Source organism: Podarcis liolepis, assembly GCF_965112155.1.
Source record: "Podarcis liolepis genome assembly, chromosome: 2".
In the NCBI taxonomy this organism is placed as follows: Eukaryota; Metazoa; Chordata; class Lepidosauria; order Squamata; family Lacertidae; genus Podarcis; species Podarcis liolepis.
In genome coordinates this window covers 76,261,610-76,280,452 of record NC_139555.1, presented here as the reverse complement: position 1 = coordinate 76,280,452, position 18,843 = coordinate 76,261,610, and the positions used below count along the sequence as shown (strand labels likewise).

The 18,843-nt window shown below is 42.7% G+C and overlaps 1 protein-coding gene across 3 annotated transcripts in view; it reads left to right on the top strand.

Annotated features, from left to right (window-relative positions):
- Positions 1-258: 258 nt before the first annotated feature.
- PFKFB4 (6-phosphofructo-2-kinase/fructose-2,6-biphosphatase 4) overlaps positions 259-18,843 on the top strand; it is a 68,199-nt gene continuing 49,614 nt past the window's right edge. The window contains exon 1 of one of the 3 annotated variants that reach the window (XM_083489012.1): positions 259-683. In XM_083489012.1, the coding sequence (XP_083345138.1) occupies positions 602-683 (82 nt within the window). In that variant the 5' untranslated portion in view covers positions 259-601. The remainder of the gene's footprint in view (positions 684-18,843) is intronic. The other 2 variants (XR_014522416.1, XM_083489013.1) reach the window with 2 other exon arrangements.

Sequence of the window (18,843 nt, the reverse complement as noted above, 5' to 3'; positions counted from 1 at the left end):
GTTGCTTTACTGAGTCTTATGGACCAACACCTTTGCTTTTTTAAAAAAATTCTCGTTCTAGGAAGCCTCCCCCCCCCAAATTAGACCAGAACCAGCCGTGGCCGTTGCGCCAACCGTTCCCCCCTCCTGCTCTTCTCTTAGTGATACACGAGGCGCTTTGGGACCTTTCTGTACGGAAGGAGCCAGTTATGATGGTGGCGAGCTCTCCCCGCCCCTCTCGTCCCAGCCCTCCAATCGGCTTGCCCGAGCGGCGGGAGCGGCTGGAGCCCTGGAGTGCCGCCGCCGCCGCGCACACGCCCCCTCCCTCCTTCCCTCCACGCCGAGGCGGGGGAAGCCTCTCCCGGGGCTTTGCGCCCTTAGCAAGATGCTCCTGCTCGGCGCTCAGGAGCCGCCTCAGAAGGACCCTCTCAGCTCCGGATAGCGAGCGGCGTCGCCCGTGCCCAAGCCACCGGGAGGAGGAGAGGGGGGTGCTGCCGGGCTTGTTTCCCTGCCTCCTTCCACCCGCTTCGGGGCGGCGACTGACTGAGGCTGGGCTCCGCTAACCCAGCAGCCGGTGCAGCGCCGAAACCCGGCTGGGTGGCGGCTCGCCTGAGGCGCACGGATGTCGGTGTCCATGTGCGGCGGCGACGGTGGCGGCAGTGGCGCTCGACCCGCGCGCTCTGTGCAAGGCCGGGACTGGAGAGGTAAGAGCGCAGCGCGCGCTCGTGTGGCGCGTGTCTGCCTGCGAGTGCGGGGGGGGGGGACACGGCGCGCGTGGAAAGTACAAGCGCCCTGGGGAGCGGGGCAAGGCGGCGTTCACGTACGCGGCTGAGGGCGCAGGAGCTGCTGGAATCCCGCCTCTTCCAGCCTGCCTGGGAGCGTGTGGCTTGTCCTCCTGGCCCGGGGCTATTTTTATGACTTGCTGCAAGCGAGGAGAGGGGCTTGTTTGCAGCCTGCCGTGCTTGGCCTCGCCCAAAGGAAGCTGGAAGGACCGGGGGGGGTCGCGGGGGGCTCAACATGTCGCTCGTCTTCCCGCCGGGGCGAGCTGCGACTCTGCGAACTGGCTGCTTGAAGGACGGCTGCCTTGTGCTGGGGGGAACTTGGCCTCCCACCCCCACCCCACAAGAGCTCTCCTTTGGGGAAGGTGGCGCGGCGCCCCGCTTTCCAGAGCGGACTCCCTCGCCTCAGGTCTTCCTCCCGTGGCAATGACCACCCGGAGGCTTCCTAGTGCTCCATCCCGGGGCGCCAGTCCCATGTTATGAAGCGTGTGGAGCGTGGCGTCCTCCGCCCCTCCTCCCGCTGCTGCTCTTATTTCTGTTGGCCCCCCGCCCCTCCTTGTGTTTACCATGCGCTGCCCAGGCTGGGCTGGGCTGCTGCTGTTTCTGTTGCCGACAGGAACTGCTCCTGACCTCCAAATCCACCGTCGTTTTCTCCTTCCCTCCAAACACACTACCATTCAGGAAGTGGTTAATTTATTGAAAACATTGGATGTGCAGAGAGGACTGTCAGATAGATCTTCTAAACTAGACCATGGTATCTTAATGGAGGCTTAGTGGCAAGGGAGTGGCACTCCACACGCGCTCAGAGGCACCTCTCTTTGTTGCGCTTTAAACACTTTTCAAGTAGAAAAGCAGCTAATGAGCACCCTATGGGCATATTTCCTATTTTAAAACTTCAGACATGTTTCAGGGCTTCAGAGAGATGGCTGCAAAAATTGGAAGGAGGTCAGTCTTCTGCTGCTTTAGGGATGCTGGGCTTTGCATCCTTTTGAGCTTCTGGTGGCTAACTAAATGTCTCCCAACCATTAATTATCTTTTTTGACTGCATTGTTTTGGGCCGTCAGTTTGGTGAAGTAGACATCTCTCTCTCACCTTACCATTCTCTGTTCATTTCTATGCTAGCAGTGCTAGTATCGGGTGTGATGGATAGTCCACTTACGAATATTGTATATAACAGTTCCTGCCAGGTGCTTCAAGGGAGTAAATGGCCCTGAGGACTGTGAAACAATGATGTTGTGCTTGTCCAGCAAGCTAAGGAAATACAGGTATAAGCAAGATTTGTTACTAGTTGCCATGATCACTTTTGGTAGAGATGAGTTTGCATGCATTTTTGTGTCAAGGGTTGAATGTGCCTCCAGTACCAACTCTGGGCCAAATGCAGGTCCCTCAGCCTGAGTTAGTTCCCTGCCTGGTAGCAGCATGGCTCATTGATGGACCAAGAATAGAGTCAGTGCATTTCCGGTGTAGCAATAAAAGGCTAAGAAAGGAAGTTGGGAGTTGGGAGATGCTTCCATGTAAACGTTTCCTAATACACTGAACTCTGGTCACTCCTGTGTGGAAAGGGATGTAATTACACCACTTAAGCTGTAATGTTTCCCAATGCTATATACATGTGAATTGCTTTGCATTGTGCTAGAAAGCAATGATTGGTTGTAGCTTCTCAGCGTGTATGCACACAATGAATTATCAACATGTGCACAGAATTAGTATACTATTTAAGTTATGCATGAGTTGCACACTGCTATCTGCACATGTGGCTTCCATGTAGGAAATGAACAATAATGTGAAATGGTCCTTCTGTACAAATAGATTCATTCTGATCTATTCCCCTGTTACATTTTTTGATACATCTGTGAATTTCAGGAGCATTCTCATTAATAATAGAACTAAGATTTTGGACAAATGGCCTATATAGTTGACACACCAGTGTGAAATAATTTTGTTGAATTGTATAGAGAAGAGTGATCTAGAGAATTGTATAGAGAATTGTATAGAGAAGAGTGAAATACAGACCGGGATCAAAGTAACTAAAAAAGTAAAATACCTCGGAATTTGGCTAACGATGAAGAATATAAATTTAATGGAAGACAACTACACAAACACATGGAAAGAAATAAGGAAGGACCTGGATACCTGGAATAGAATAAAACTCTCTTGGTCGGGAAGAATGGCGGCAATTAAGATGAGTTTATTACCGAAGTTGCTGTTCTTATTTCAAAATATACCGATAATCGGGGGAACCTCAGTATTCAAAGATTGGCAGAAAGTACTCTCAAAATTTATTTGGCAAGGGAAAAGGCCAAGAATTAGATTCAAATTACTCACAGATCAAAGAGATAGGGGAGGATTTGTGGTTCCAAATTTGAAGTTGTATTATGAAGCCTCGTGCCTTTGCTGGGTTAAAGACTGGATTGTTATCAAAAACACAGATCTATTACATTTAGAAGGCTTCAACATAAGATTTGGTTGGCACGCTTATTTATGGCGCAATAAGGAAAAGGTCCACAAAGGATTCTCTAATCATATTATTACAGGGCCACTGCTGGAAGTATGGGAGAGAAACAAAAAATTATTGGAAAGAAATACCCCTTGGTGGTTATCACCTATCGACATCTTAATAAAAAAAATAAATACTGAAGGAGAAAGATGGACTTATGAAGATTTGCTAGTAAAAACAGAAAATGGATGGAAGATTAGGCCATATGAGGAGATAAAAAATAAATTGATAGGCTGGATCCAATTTCATCAAATCAATGCTATGTGGACTGAAGATAAAAAGAATGGGATGAACGAAAAAAAATCCAGATTCCAGGTAGAAATATTAGAAAACAAATCAAAACTCCTATCAAAAATGTACAGCCAGTTGCTTGAATGGGACACTAAAGATGAAGAAATAAAAGAAGTAATGGTGAAATGGGCGATAGACTTTGGATACAACATAGAGTTTGATAAGTGGAAGAAACTTTGGAATAAAGGTATGAAATTTTCGGCATGTACAACACTTAGAGAGAACATGAATAAAACGATGTACAGGTGGTACATCACGCCGGTAAAATTAGAAAAAATGTATAAAACTGGAGACAAATTATGCTGGAAATGCAAGATTAAAGAAGGCAATTTTTACCACATGTGGTGGTCTTGTGAAGTAATTAGAAAGTTTTGGGAATCTATTTACAATGAATTAAAAAAAGTATTTAAATATACCTTCACACAAAAACCCGAGGCCTTCCTTCTGGGGATAATTGGAGAAGAAATTAAAAAGGAAGACCAAACATTTTTCCAATATGCAACAGTGGCTGCTAGAACACTAATAGCACAAAACTGGAAGACATCAAAAATCCCAACTATAAATGAGTGGCAATCAAAATTATTTGACTATATAGAATTGGCAAAAATGACACAGAAAATAAGAAACCAAAAAGGTACAAAGTTTAATAATGAATGGAATAAATTTATGACATATATATTGAAACAGATGTAAAAAATCTAAAAATCACAGTAGGCTCGATATAACGCTTGCGACGCAAAGAGTTTTAAGAAAACGAAACTGCAGATAGGAAACCTTTTGTAACATATTCCAAAACCGAGTTGAAGGGAAGTCAACTATTGTTGTGTGATTTAGTTATTTAGTTATTGTAAGTTTAACTTGTTGATGTTTTATGCTATGTAATGTTTTTCTTCTTTTTTGTTGTTTTCTTGTGTTTTGTTTGTCTTTTTTGTTGCTTTAATGTTTGGTGTTGCATAATGAATTTGAAACTAATAAAAATTAAATTTAAAAAAAAGAGAAGAGTGATCTATGGCAATTGCCTCTTAGTTTCTGGTTCACTGTTCACTGTTTTGTATTTGCAATGGACAGCTTACACAGTGGATCCCTGCGTTCCATAGGTTGGTTTACAGCACAATCCTATCCTATGCTGTGTGCTCAGAAAAAGAGATCAACAGCACAATTCGGTGAATCCCTACTCAGAAGTTTCAAAGTCCAATTTTGGTCAATGGGTCTTCCTCTCGGGTTACTGTGTATAGGACTGCAGGTGTATACACACTTACTTGGGTGTAGGTCCCACTTTGAATAGAAGTGCATAGAATTGTGCTATAAATCTACTTCCCTTCTCCTATACCTGTCAACATACAGAGAATTCTCCCGGTGTACAATTCAGAGTTAAAACAAAGTAGACGTCACATATGATGCTATTTACTAGGTTCTTTCTTGGTCAGAATATAGGGATCTGTCCTGTGGAGTACAGAACAATATTATTATTGCTTGAAAGCGCAAATCAAGATTAAGTTAGGGCCGTAGATTGCAGTGAGAGACGGTAATTAGTTTAAAATACGTTTTTAGGTCTTTCAGTTCCTATGTAATTAATGAGAAACAGAGTGCAGCCTTTGATTGAGTTGGAAGACAGAGTGCATCAGAAGGTCATCCTCTCTAGTTCAAGGCTTAAGCTAGAGTGGGCTGTGGCTGGAGCAGTGTTAGAAACTCAGATATATAGATCGCCAAGTGGCACCTTAAACCACTTAAACAGAATGTCTAGGCACCATTTTCCCCCTCCCCCGGTTATGAAGATTGCTGTTATTATTATTCATTTCATTTCTATGCTGCTTTATATTTTAAAGGAAAAAAATGGTTTACAACACATTAAAACATCAAATAAAAGAATCCAGAATAAAACAAATTCAAGTGTCAAGGAAAATATTTCAGCTCCTTCTCTAAGTGGCAGTTTGCTTTCCCCATATTTACCTGCTTTGTTTATGTAGCTGCCCCATAGCAGAAGTATTCTAGGAAGCTGGTGTGGTATAGTGGTTAGAGCAGGGGTCGGCAAGGTTTACCTGGCCTGGGCTGGTTCACTCCCATGGAGTTTGTTCCATAGGCCAGATCGCATCTGCGCACACGCAGTTTCTGGCGCCATGGAAGCGAGTCCCCATTCCGCGCTGTGCCGGTTTAGCGCAGTGTGCGGGGACTCACCAGGCGGGCAGCTCGGTTCGGGGGTGGCTCGTGGGCCATTTAAATGATCCCCATGGGCCACGGGTTGCCGACCCCTGGGTTAGAGTGTTTGACTAGGACCTGGGAGATCAGGGTTCAAAAATCCCCACTCAGTCATGAAGTTCACTGGGTGAACTTGGGCCAGTCATAGCCTCTTTACCTATCTCACAGGGTCATTGTAGGGATTAACTGAGGAGGAGGTGAACCATGTACACCTTGGAGAAAAAGGTGGGATATAATTGCAATAAAAAAGCTCTTCTGCTAACCTGCTTAAGGAAACTGAAGGGGCCATAGTTATAGCCACAGTTATGAGAGATTTATCGCCCCAGCCTACTGCTTCTTGCTATTTTAGAAGGCAGACTACACCTGCCTAATGATGAGGCTTGTTTCCTGTGGACAACTCTGTTTTGGCTGTATAGTTTTTCAGTCACTTCAGAAGCAGGAATTATTTATGGATCTATTTGGTTTTGAATTATGTAGTGCCTTCAGTAATGGCGGCGCTTCTCCCTGGCCAGAATTCCTAACCAAGGCTTGTAGCTGGATAAGAATATTTCGTCTTAATCATCATATTGGTGCTATTGCATCCTTTAGGTTTGGTTAAGTGGGGGATCCATTGCAGAGAAAGATTGGGCTGTGTGTGTGATATCATAATTTCATGGCCTGTTCCTGATCTCATAAGCACAAATAAGGCCTTTTTTTTTTTTACAACTGCGCTGGCTGCTAGTGCACCTGTTAAAAATGGTCTAAGGCAGAGTGGTCCGACTTTTCATTCCAAGTGGGCTGCAATAGTACTTGTTGAGGACCATGTCAGAGCCCTCATGCCTCCTTCCCAAAGCCCAGCACCTCGCTTACTCAGCTTTGGGAAGGCAGGGTGAGGACTGGGGGTTGTCAAATGTTGCTGACAGCCGCCAAAACGCCTAGGGCCTTGTGTTGGACCACCCTGGACTAAGGTATAGTCGAAGGTATAAACTAATTTTTTAATCATGCCTGGGGGCGGGAGAAGAGTAGGGGCAACAGAGGGGCAACACCCTGAGTGAACACAGACTAGAGCTTTACTGAATGGATGATTTCAACCAGTTTGGCACCAAGAATACATGGACCCTCGTGTTGTAATGCCTGCCTGCTGATGAAACAATGGAAGGGTAAACAGCACGAGTCAAGATTGGCAGATGACCAACCAAGACATGTGTGTTAACCACACTCTGCAGCTCTATTCAGATTTAATCAGAACTGGGATTAAATAACTCCCGTGGGCTCTGCCCTTATCTCCCAGCATCATATCCCCCCAATGGCATCCCTTCTCCAGCTGAATTCACTTAGGAGCCTATCTGCAACCAGAAGGACTCCTGATTGCTAAGTGAGTAAAAGTCAGAGGTGGAGTTGGCAGAGGTGCGAATCTAAGCTAAGCTAGTGTTATGCCTATTATGTGTCATCTGGAAAGACTGTAAACAGCATTCATGCACATGATGTGTAAAATAATTCTCATTCCATCTAGTTAACCATCCTTTCCCCCTTCAACTTTATAACTGCATCAGGTGCCTCCTTCTCCATTTAGTATTGCCAGAAGAATGGAGAACGAAGTACTTATTATCATGCTACGCAGGTTCATAACCTCAGGAAAAAAAAGTCTTTCAAAGTGAACATATGTTAACAGTGCACTAACCTTTTTTTAAAAAAAGAATTCTAATTCTCTTTTTAAGAATCTAATCCCAGCAATTTCTCCCCCTGATTTGAACTAGCACTTTGCTGTACTCTTGTGAGAAAGTACAAAAATTTGGGTTGGGGATACAGAGTGAGTTTATACCCTATAAACCTTGGCTTGTCTACTTCTGTTTATTGAAAGATATAAGGGACAGCACCAATACAATGATGTTTTGTCATTAAACTTAACAAAGTTTTGCTGCACACAACATAACAAATGTTTATGGAGCTTGTTTAACAACCTTTGCTTTAACTACAGTTACTTTTCTGTTTCATGTGAAATACCATCAACTCCTATAATAGTGAATTGATTGTTATCTCCCTGTGTTAAAGGAGAACCACGAGATCCATGAGATTCATAGATTATGTGGTGTTTGCAATAATGGGACATAATTCTATTTATTTATTTAAAGAATTTATGTACTGTCCTTCAATGAAGCTTCCAGCATGTTTTACAAAGTCAAAAGTAAAATGCACAAACTACTAGAATCTCTGTAGTTTGTCCTTCCTTTTCCCTAGCAACCAGGATGCATCTTTCTTATGCGGGGGTTCTTCTGAAAGCAGGTACTCTCTAGAACAGTGTTTCCCAATTAGCTAAGTACTGCAGACCCCCATTTTTTCCGAAAGCCAAGCCATGGACCCCCTAGCTTTGAAAATGTTGATATCTCTATAGTAGTTTTTGTTATGTGAATGGTGCCACCATACCTTCCAACATATCCCAGTGCCTTACAGGCTACACTCTTGCATGAGTTACGTGAGAGGATGCCCCCCCTCAAAGGAATGTCCTGGACAGTTGACAGATATGTGCCACGGATCCCCTTTGTGGATTACACAGACTCCATCGGGTGTGTGGACCACCAATTGGGAACCACTGCTCTAGAATACATTTTCTGCAAATGCTGTTACACAAAAAGTGTGGTGGATGTTAAAGAATCCCTTTCCCAAATGGTAAATGAAAAATGTGAAAACTTTGCAAAGAGGCTTAGGTATGTCTCCTGCTGTATGTGTTAAGAATTCACTATATAGTTAACCTACAGTACGATGGAATGCATGTCTATTCAGTAGTATCCCTCTTGGTATTAATGGGGCTTATTCCCACGTAAGCAGATACAGGTTGGCAGCCTAAGCTTTGGTTTAGGGTTGGCATTGCGGGAAACAGGTTTGTTGTGCCTTTAACAGCTGTATCTCCACCATCAGAACAAGCAGGACATAGTTGACTTCCCATGATAAACATGAGGCTGTCCAAGACGTGAGTGGGTTGGTGGGTGGTAGCAATAGCTGTACTCGCTCTAATTTTGTTTTGTGCCACGCCCCTTATGGCAGTCATTTTGTGTTTGGTGCCCACAGCACTCTCTCAAAATTTGAAATGTGTCCAGTAGTCCAGAATGTTTGGCGAACTCTGCATTAGTGTATAAGAACCATTAATAAAATATCTTTGTAGTTATTTTAATATGGCTAACATGACTTCAACAGGAGTGAAAAGAATTCTAAAAATCATTTTCTCTCGTGTTAAGTTAAAAATAGTTTGGCAGTTGCTTCACTGTTAATGTGAAAACCCATGTTCTAAGGGAAAAAAGTGGTCATGACCTTTTTCAGTTCCATGGCTGGAGTTCCTTGGAAAGGAATATCACATTAGCATGGCAATGTGTCATAACAAAAAAAGGTCAGTCTTGTCTTCTGAATTAAATATTTCTCTTTTCTCTTGACATTGTTTTTTTGTTTGAATAATTTTATTGATTTTTAAAAGAGTTTTATTTTTTTTACAAAGATTTAAACATCCAGTTCAAGAATACATTCAGTAAAAAAGAAGAAAAACAGACATGATTATTTTGTAGTTGTTTTCACTATATATCCATGACCCAATCTCCAACATCAACCTAGGCTGATGAATGTTTAGCATATGTTACAAGAAAGAAGTGTCATTGTGACACCTGCCTTGTGTGCTTGTTTTCACTAAAAACAAAAACTGAGAACTCTAATGTATCATAGAATCATAGAGTTGGAAGAGACCACAAGGGCCATCGAGTCCAACCCCCTGCCAAGCAGGAAACACCATCAGAGCACTCCTGACATATGGTTGTCAAGCCTCTGCTTAAAGACCTCCAAAGAAGGAGACTCCACCACACTCCTTGGCAGCAAATTCCACTGTCGAACAGCTCTTACTGTCAGGAAGTTCTTCCTAATGTTTAGGTGGAATCTTCTTTCTTGTAGTTCTTTCTTTCATTGCTTTTAATGGGACATATTTCCCCCTTGTGATCAGTGGGACTTAGGCTGCAGGCCTGTACAAGCCTTGGACTAAGCTGCACTGAAATTGGTGACACCTTTTCTTGAGTAGCTATGTATAGGATTCTACTGTCGGGCCTAATTCTCACCTAGGGGGTAAATTTGTGCCTAGACCAGGGGTCAGCAAACTTTTTCAGCAGGGGGCCAGTCCAGTGATCCTCAGACCTTGTGGTGGCCCGGACTATATATATATATATATATATATTTTGGGGGGGATTGAACGGATTCCTATGCCCCACAAATAACCCAGAGATGCATTTTAAATAAAAGGACACATTCTACTCATGTAAAAGCATGCTGATTCCCGGACCATATGCAGGCCGGATTTAGAAGGCGACTGGGCCGCATCTGGCCCCCGGACCTTAGTTTGCCTACGCATGGCCTAGACTCTACCACTTGAAAGAAAGCCCAAGAGAGGGAATGCTATTAACTCTGAGAAGGAACAGCAGAATTCACCCATGTATCAGGCACTTCTGATCTCTTAACTAGCTTTTATCTTGCTTATTTGACAGATTTATAGACTTCATGGCAAAAAGGCATTGACAAGGTATAGAGAGTAAATACAAAATAAAACGCAAAAATGCAAACTCTTAACAATAAAATCAATTCAGTAAACTCAAAAACCAGTGGAAACATTTAATGAAATATAAATCTGATTTTCCATATATGACGGGGTTAGCACTGCAGAGAAAGCCTTCCTAAACAAAACTGTCTTCAGTAGAGGCATAGACATCATTGTGCTTGGTGTCTGTCTGACCTCAGCTGGTAATTGATTCCAGAGAGCTAGAGCTGCAACACTAAAAGCCTGGTTTCTAGTACAGGCTAAATGCACCTCTTGTGTACCACCTGAAATGTGGTTCTGTTACATTTGCATTGGGCTTAACTTGGGAAATGTCCAGCATTGTGGATCATCAGCAATGAGGTTCAATTGCTCATATTCTGCTTCCATTCTCTAATACCTAATTAAAAGTCCCGAGATTTTGCAAGATAAGTGAGAATGCTCCAGGAGCTCCAATAATGCTTTGTTTCCTGCAAGACATAATGTAGGGAAATAACACTTGAAACATTCTTTCCCAAAGAAACAACATTTTTTTGTTTGTGGAAAATAGCAAACACTTACGTGTCTTTTTGATCTCTCAGCTACAAACTAGTTAGGTGAGGAAATGCCAGAATACAAAAGTGTCTTAACTTGGTAAAAGAACAGATGGTATACCTTTGAAGAAGAATATGGCAATTCTGTTCACCTGCTTAAACTTCTCGTAAGCCAGTATAACCTTTCTCTAAAATACATTACTGTACCCTTCAGCTGTGACACTAGTAATATGAATGCAGAGTTTGCCCTTTTAAGCTGTAATAAAAATGTTCTCCGGTATTACAGATAATTGAAATTGAAGAATATACTGTCTGCTTCCCAAATAAACTTTTATTGGATAAAACAAAGGAAATCTGAGGAATGCTGCTGTTTTGGGTTAATGTGATTTTAAAGGTGAAAAGGAAACTGTGGCTTGAGCTGAACTCTTGACGCGCATGTTCACAAACTAGTCAAAGGTCTGCCAAAGTGTGAGAGGACATGTGGTTCCTTGTACAGAAGACTTCTTTTAAATGTTGTTAGCCGTCCCTTGTCCCAAAGCAAGAGAAGATGATTCTGGAATTGCCTTTGAAACAGATACAAGATTTGGGCAATAGTCTAATGCACACTTATGGGACGCGGGTGACGCTGTGGGTAAAACCTCAGTGCCTAGGACTTGCTGATCGTAAGGTTGGTGGTTCGAATCCCCGCGGCGGGGTGAGCTCCTGCCGTTCGGTCCCGGCTCCTGCCAACCTAGCAGTTCGAAAGCACCCTTAAGTGCAAGTAGATAAATAGGGACCGCTTTATAGCGGGAAGGTAATGGCGTTTCCGTGTGCGGCGCTGGTGCTGGCTCGCCAGACGCAGCTTCGTCATGCTGGCCACGTGACCCGGAAGTGTCTCTGGACAGCGCCGGCTCCCGGCCTCTTGAGCGAGATGAGCACACAACCCCAGAGTCAGTCACGACTGGCCTTCGGGCAGGGGTACCTTTACCTTTACCTAATGCACACTTAGCTAAGTAAACACGAAAAGGATGGGTTTGTGAATGTGTTATTTGTCATTTGGTTCCTATCTTATTTTACATTTCATCAGCTAATACTGCTGTAAAAAGAAGGCACAATGTAGAAGTATAATAATAATGTAAATGGCAAGAAATGGGACATTTTTGTAGCATACCTTAATTCAGATTTGAAATGAATATGTACTTTTAAGGAGAGGGATGCCATGAAGTTGCATTTTGGTTATTGCTGACCAGCAGAGTGGGGTTTTTTTTTAAAAAGTAGTCATTTTTTTAAAGAACCAATTTTGATTTTAAAAAAATCAGTTATGTTAACTGCCACTTAAAAATAACCTGGACTGAAAGAGATATCTGAATAAACAGAGGAAGGCTACCATTATGAGCGGCTCAAAGTGCTGCATATGGCGCTCTGTCTATGGGGTAGCAATGGATGAAGCTCTTAACTTTGTATGGTAGCCTACATTCGAGCCACACAAAAGTCACACCTCTCTCCATCCCTTCAAGCCAGAGAGGCATTATTGCAGGTCAAGGATGCACTCCAGCTACACAAATACCCCAGAGAAAGGCGCAGAGCAAGACTAGTGTAGCCTGGTGAGGGAGCGTGGCCTAGCGGGTGTTCTGAGGGACAGTCAGAGAGGTTTAGAGGGATGCATTGCATTCCTCACCCCTATCAACCAAATGGCTCAGATATTTCGCTTCCATGTCATGAGGAAACAATGTTATGCTGAGGGCCTTCCAGCCTTTGCATCTAGCAAATATTTGGCACTTTTTCTTCTAATGAATGATATTGCTTAGTATCACAAGACTCAAATACTGTAGAACTCTTTAGGAACAGTTAAGACATGATGGCTAAACTATGGTTAGGCCAATGTGAGGGGCCACGTGTCCTTCTCTTCTGTAGGCACTTACTCACTTTGGGCTTTATGATAACCATAGTAATCTGTGATATGCAAGTTGGGCAAACTATAGTTGCTGCTAACCTTTGTTTGTTTGTTTCCAGACCAAAATTCTCCATGGCTATTAAAGTGAGATAAGGTTACTTTAATGTGTGGTGTGGATGTCTCCTTACTATACCTGATTGAGTGGCTCTGCTTCCCATCTATCCCTAATGGAATTGGTTGCTAATTTAAGAAATACAGTGGTACCTTGGTTTGCAACCTTTTTGGATTACAACCACATTCAACCCGGAAGTGTGTGTCCATTTTTTTGGATTACAACCCATTTTTGGGGAGGCCCCATTGGCAAAAGCACGCCTTAGGTTACAACCTGTTTTGGTTTACAACCAGACCTCTGAAACGGATTATGGTTGTAAACCAAGGTATCACTGTATATCTAATGCTATGAGTCCAGTCACAGAGGGTATTGTAAATTGAAGAGAGAGGTAGGTGATTTTTACAAATTCAGTTTTCTTGCTACAGTCCCCTGTGTGTGTGCACACGCACGCACGCACGCAGACACACACACACACACACACACACACACACACACACACACAGCATCACAGAGTTGGGGGAACATCTGGAACAGTGTGAGAGGTGGTGCAAAAACTGGATCCAAGAGCCTTCCATTGATGTAAGAACAGCATCTGGTACAATCCATTTTTATTGACCCTCCCCCAGGTACTACTTAGCACGCATGCTTGTTCAGGAATGGATGAATGAGAAAACTTGATACAGTACTGATAATCAGTTCTCTTTGCATGAAAAAACCACCTCAACACTGCATGTGGTTTTCCTCTTTTAAAAAGACCTCTAGTGAATCCTAGAAGTTTCCTGCAAGTGTGAACCTGAAAAATGTGTGTAGCTTGGCTTTTGTGTATATATCATGTTGAGAATATTAATTATTGTGAAATTTTCTCCAAGGAATTCAAAAATTTGGAGATTGCAAATTGCCATTGCATAATACAGTCCATATACATATTTGGGCTGAGGCTCTCATATTTTTTGGTATAGCAAAATTATGTTTGGACATTGTTACAAGTAACAGAGTAAGTAGAAACAAACATACTAAAACCTTAAAACTGTTTAGAATTTACAGTACAGTAACTAATATTTATAGGAAGTTGCCAATCTTCAAAGGAAAGTGCTTGTATCTGTCAGTGATGTGTATCAGACCGTCTCAGAATTAGGGTTGAATCAGCTCAGTAATTAGGCACTCCCATGTTGCCAAGTTGTAGAAAAATAGGAGATAAAAACTTAAGCAGGACAGCCTGCAGTTATCTGTATGGGTGAGTGAGCTGCAACAAATTTATTTGTTTATGAAGGAGTGACTGAGCTATTCATTCACAAATATGGTGTGACTTTAGACTTGACAGCTCAAAGCAGACATTTGTAGAACAGTCCATAGAAATGCAAAAGATCTTATGGTCAGATCCAGACACATAGAGAAGGTACATGTCTGCTGTGTATTTAATGGAGGTGAAATGATTTAATTAACCAGTAGGATTTATGTACCACTTAGTTCTCACAACCTCTATGTGGTTTACATTAAAATGACCAATAAAATCAGATGAGTAGTAGCCTAACTACTTAAGAATGGCACTGTGGTCTAAACCATTGAGCCTCTTGGGCTTGTCGATCAGAAGGTCGGCGGTTCGAATCCCCACGATGGGGTGAGCTCCCTTTGCTCTGTCCCAGCTCCTGCCAACCTAGCAGTTCGAAAGTATGCCAAAAAGTGCAAGTAGATAAATAGGTACCGCTCCGGTGGGAAGGTAAACGGCATTTCCATGTGCTGCTCTGGTTTTGGTGTTCCATTGCGCCAGAAACGGCTTAGTCATGCTGGCCACATGACCTGGAAAAACTGTCTGGGAACAAACACCAGCTCCCTCCGCTTGTAAAGCAAGAGTTGTCTGTGACTGGACTTAACTGTCAGGGGTCCTTTACCTTTTACCTTTGGTAGCCTAACATTTTTCAAAATAAAATCAGCTGTTTTAAAAATACAGTATAATATTATAAAATCACACATTAAAATACATGCCAGATCTACATGTCTGGATCAGCTTGCTGAATTGTATATCTTATTGCTCTTTGTTGTAAAGCTAACACCACAGAAGACTCAGAGTAGCCACTGCAAGCATTTAAAGAAGTAAGTTGTGAAGTTCATGTGGTTCTATCCAATAGGCGTCCCACTGATGATGGGATGCTCTTTGATCCAGGGGAACATTGCATCAGTGGAACAGGGATTGAGGGAATATGTGACAATTCCTTTCCCCCCTGCAGCCTACCATGCTGCCCCCAAATCTAGAGTTTTGGGGTAGAACAGGAGATGATGCAGGAAACTGCAAGGGGGAGGGGGAGCTCCCAAAGATTGATTCAATCCCTGTTCTGTTGAAAGAAGGCTCTGGTGGATTTAAAAGCCTTCCATTAGTGGAGGGGCACCAATTGGATATCATCCATAATATGTATTACAAAGCTGAGTAGCTTGGTGGATATATATATTAAATTCTTCAAGCCTCTAGATACCTTTAGTATTGGTACAGATTCAGTTTAGGCTGATCCCCCTTTTCTGATGTAAAAATATAAAAATCTGAATTGCAAGTCAAAAAATATGACATTGGCTAGATTTTTAGCCCACCAGTTCCTGTTGGGTGGAGGTTAAAATCCTATTTATACTAATTTAAGTTTCATGAAGAAAACCTTCCTGTTGCATAAATGGGTTCAGAACAAGAATTGAAACATTTCTATTGTGTATAATTGTGTGTGGGGGGGTTTTCCCCCTTTTGGGGAGGGGTGTGTGCCATGCCTTTAAAGTGTAAGATGATGCATTCTCAAAAGGGTTATATCCAACCACCAGGGCAGATGAATTAAGGCTTGTAAAAATAAATAAATACGTCATTTGTTTCAAAGGTTTCATTAGGATCACTTGAGACATGCATGCTCCTTGCACAGGACAGGAAGTATTTTGAGAAATCTTTTCTCCTTTCATGCCTTGCCCTGGGAGTAATCATTGATGTTGCCACAGAAACAGCACGTACTGCATTACGCAATTCCTTGCTTAGACTGGGGGTGTGTTGGGAAGTGTTTTAAAACCCGCCTTGAAATTTTGATACAGCACACTGTGTTTTCATTTGTCAGCTACTTCCCTGACTTGAGATTTATTGTCCCGTTCCAGAACATCCAGCGCTTACAGAAATTCCAAGTATTTTGAAGAGGAAGAAGGAAAAATGAACATTCAGGCCCCATCCCCCCCCCCGGTTAATTGTGGCTTGGACTCAGCAGTATCTTGCACCAATGTAAAGGCACTTCCTGTGCAAAGCAGCTTCTCTGAATTCTGGCAGCCCAGCTTCAGCCTCTGTGCCCCTCTATCATTACTGTTCCAGAGGATTCATTGACCTTCTCTGGTGGCAGTGGCTTTTTGGGGGGGGGGGTTGCTGCACAGAGGGTGGGCTAAGGAAGTCTCATTGGATCCTTCCCTACATGCAAATTTGCATATTAATATTTTGTTACTTAGTCTGAGATAAGTGCACACCAAGTACATTAAGCATTGTTGTTTTGTGCCTGTGAACATCCCTTTAGCTAGTTGTCTCATGTATGAATGCAGGACAGATTGTGAACAAAACAAAAGGAGGTTGGCTATTAGAGGGAGGGCCTTTTTGGTGTTGGCACCATCAGAGAAGCCTGCCTGGTGCCTACTTGACCATTTTTGGTGCCAGGTGAAAATACTTTCCATCTTAAATCATAGAATCATAGAGTTGGAATAGACCACAAGGGCCATCGAGTCCAACCCCCTGCCAAGCAGGAAACACCATCAGAGCACTCCTGACATATGGTTGTCAAGCCCCTGCTTAAAGACCTCCAAAGAAGGAGACTCCACCACACTCCTTGGCAGCAAATTCCACTGCCAAACAGCTCTTACTGTCAGGAAGTTCTTCCTAATGTTTAGGTGAAATCTTCTTTCTTGTAGTTTGGATCCATTGCTCCATGTCCGCTTCTCTGGAGCAGCAGAAAACAACCTTTCTCCCTCCTCTATATGACATCCTTTTATATATTTGAACATGGCTATCATATCACCCCTTAACCTCCTCTTCTCCAGGCTAAACATGCCCAGCTCCCTTAGCCGTTCCTCATAAGGCATCGTTTCCAGGCCTTTGACCGTTTTGGTTGCCCTCCTCTGGACACGTTCCAGTTTGTCAGTGTCCTCCTTGAACTGTGGTGCCCAGAACTGGACACAGTACTCCAGGTGAGGTCTGACCAGAGCAGAATACAGTGGCACTATTACTTCCCTTGATCTAGATGCTATACTCCTATTGATGCAGCCCAGAATTGCATTGGCTTTTTTAGCTGCCGCGTCACACTGTTGGCTCATGTCAAGTTTGTGGTCAACCAAGACTCCTAGATCCTTTTCACATGTACTGCTCTCAAGCCAGGTATCACCCATCTTGTATTTGTGCCTCTCATTTTTTTTGCCCAAGTGCAATACTTTACATTTCTCCCTGTTAAAATTCATCTTGTTTGTTTTTGCCCAGTTCTCTAATCTGTCAAGGTCGTTTTGAAGTGTGATCCTGTCCTCTGGGGTGTTAGCCACCCCTCCCAGTTTGGTGTCATCTGCAAATTTGATCAGGATGCCCTTGAGTCCATCATCCACGTCGTTGATAAAGATGTTGAATAAGACCGGGCCCAAGACAGAACCCTGTGGCACCCCACTAGTCACTCTTCTCCAGGATGAAGAGGAACCATTGATGAGCACCCTTTGGGTTCGGTCAGTCAGCCAGTTACAAATCCACTGAGTGGTAGCATAGTCAAGACCGCATTTTACCAGCTTCTTTACAAGAATATCATGGGGCACCTTGTCAAATGCCTTGCTGAAATCAAGGTAGGCTACATCCACTGTGTTCCCTCCATCTACCAGGCTTGTATTTTTTACTCCTTTTTCTATTCTCTTTTTCTGGTTCTATTCCATGTTAGATTTTATTTTCATATTGTATTTCATGTTTTAAAATTTTATTTGTAAACCACCCAGAGGGCTTTTGTCATTAGGTGGTATATAAATATTGGAAATAAATAAATCTATGTTGTGACCAATTATTTATTTAGCGCAGTTGGTGTGTATTGTGCTTCACACAAATCAATATGACAGATCCCTGTCCTGAATAGCTTAAAGTTTAAAAGTTGACACAGGGGAAGTGGAGGAAGGGGGAAGTAAAGGCAGGGCTAAACAGGGGAGAGTATGGAATTGCTTCAGTTTCCTGTGCATAGCCTTGGTTACAAAGTTGCAGCAGGGCGTGAGTTTTCTCATACAAAACACACAGCAGAGCAAACAACCACTGTTGGCCTTCCTGGTTTTGTGACCATTATCAGCCATTATCTGGAAGAATGTGTACAGTGAATGTAGGTTCATTGGGCTTAGGTCAGGACACAGATTGTGAATGGAACTATTCTCATTTCAGCCGAACTGTGTTATGATTTGTGTGGGCTGACACCTTGTAAGTGAAATATTAAAACACAACAAAACCTCTTTTTTATTTACAGCATTGATCATCTAAGCTAGGAATATCCAACAAGGTGGCCTAAAGATGTTTTGGATTACAACTCTGAACAGCCCTAGCAGTATGGCCAATGGGAAGTGTAGTCCAAGACATCTAGAGGACACTACATTGGTTACCCTGATCAAATGCCATACCCGCGACAACAAAGGGCACTTTACCAATGTGTATTGCCCAATGAATCTTCATATTGTCTTCATTAGAGCAAACTCAGATGTTGTAAACCTTTCCTCATAGGGGAGTTGCCTTGCTATGTAGAAGTATGAGTTACCTCTGATTTACTCTCTGTATTTTATTCACCTCGAAGATTATAGATAAACGTTTTTTCTGAAAACTTTGCTTGAAAAACCAAACATTTCAAATTAGAAAGGATTAATTCAAAAATGGACGTTGTGTCTCACTATTCTTAACACCGTCAAATAACAAATTATTTTCTTCCTAAGAGAAGTTGTAAAGTGGAGAAATCTGTCCTTACGTCATTAATATGTGAAATGATTCCTGATTTTCTGCACATTTCTGCATAATATGATTCATGGCTATAAAACAAGATATGTG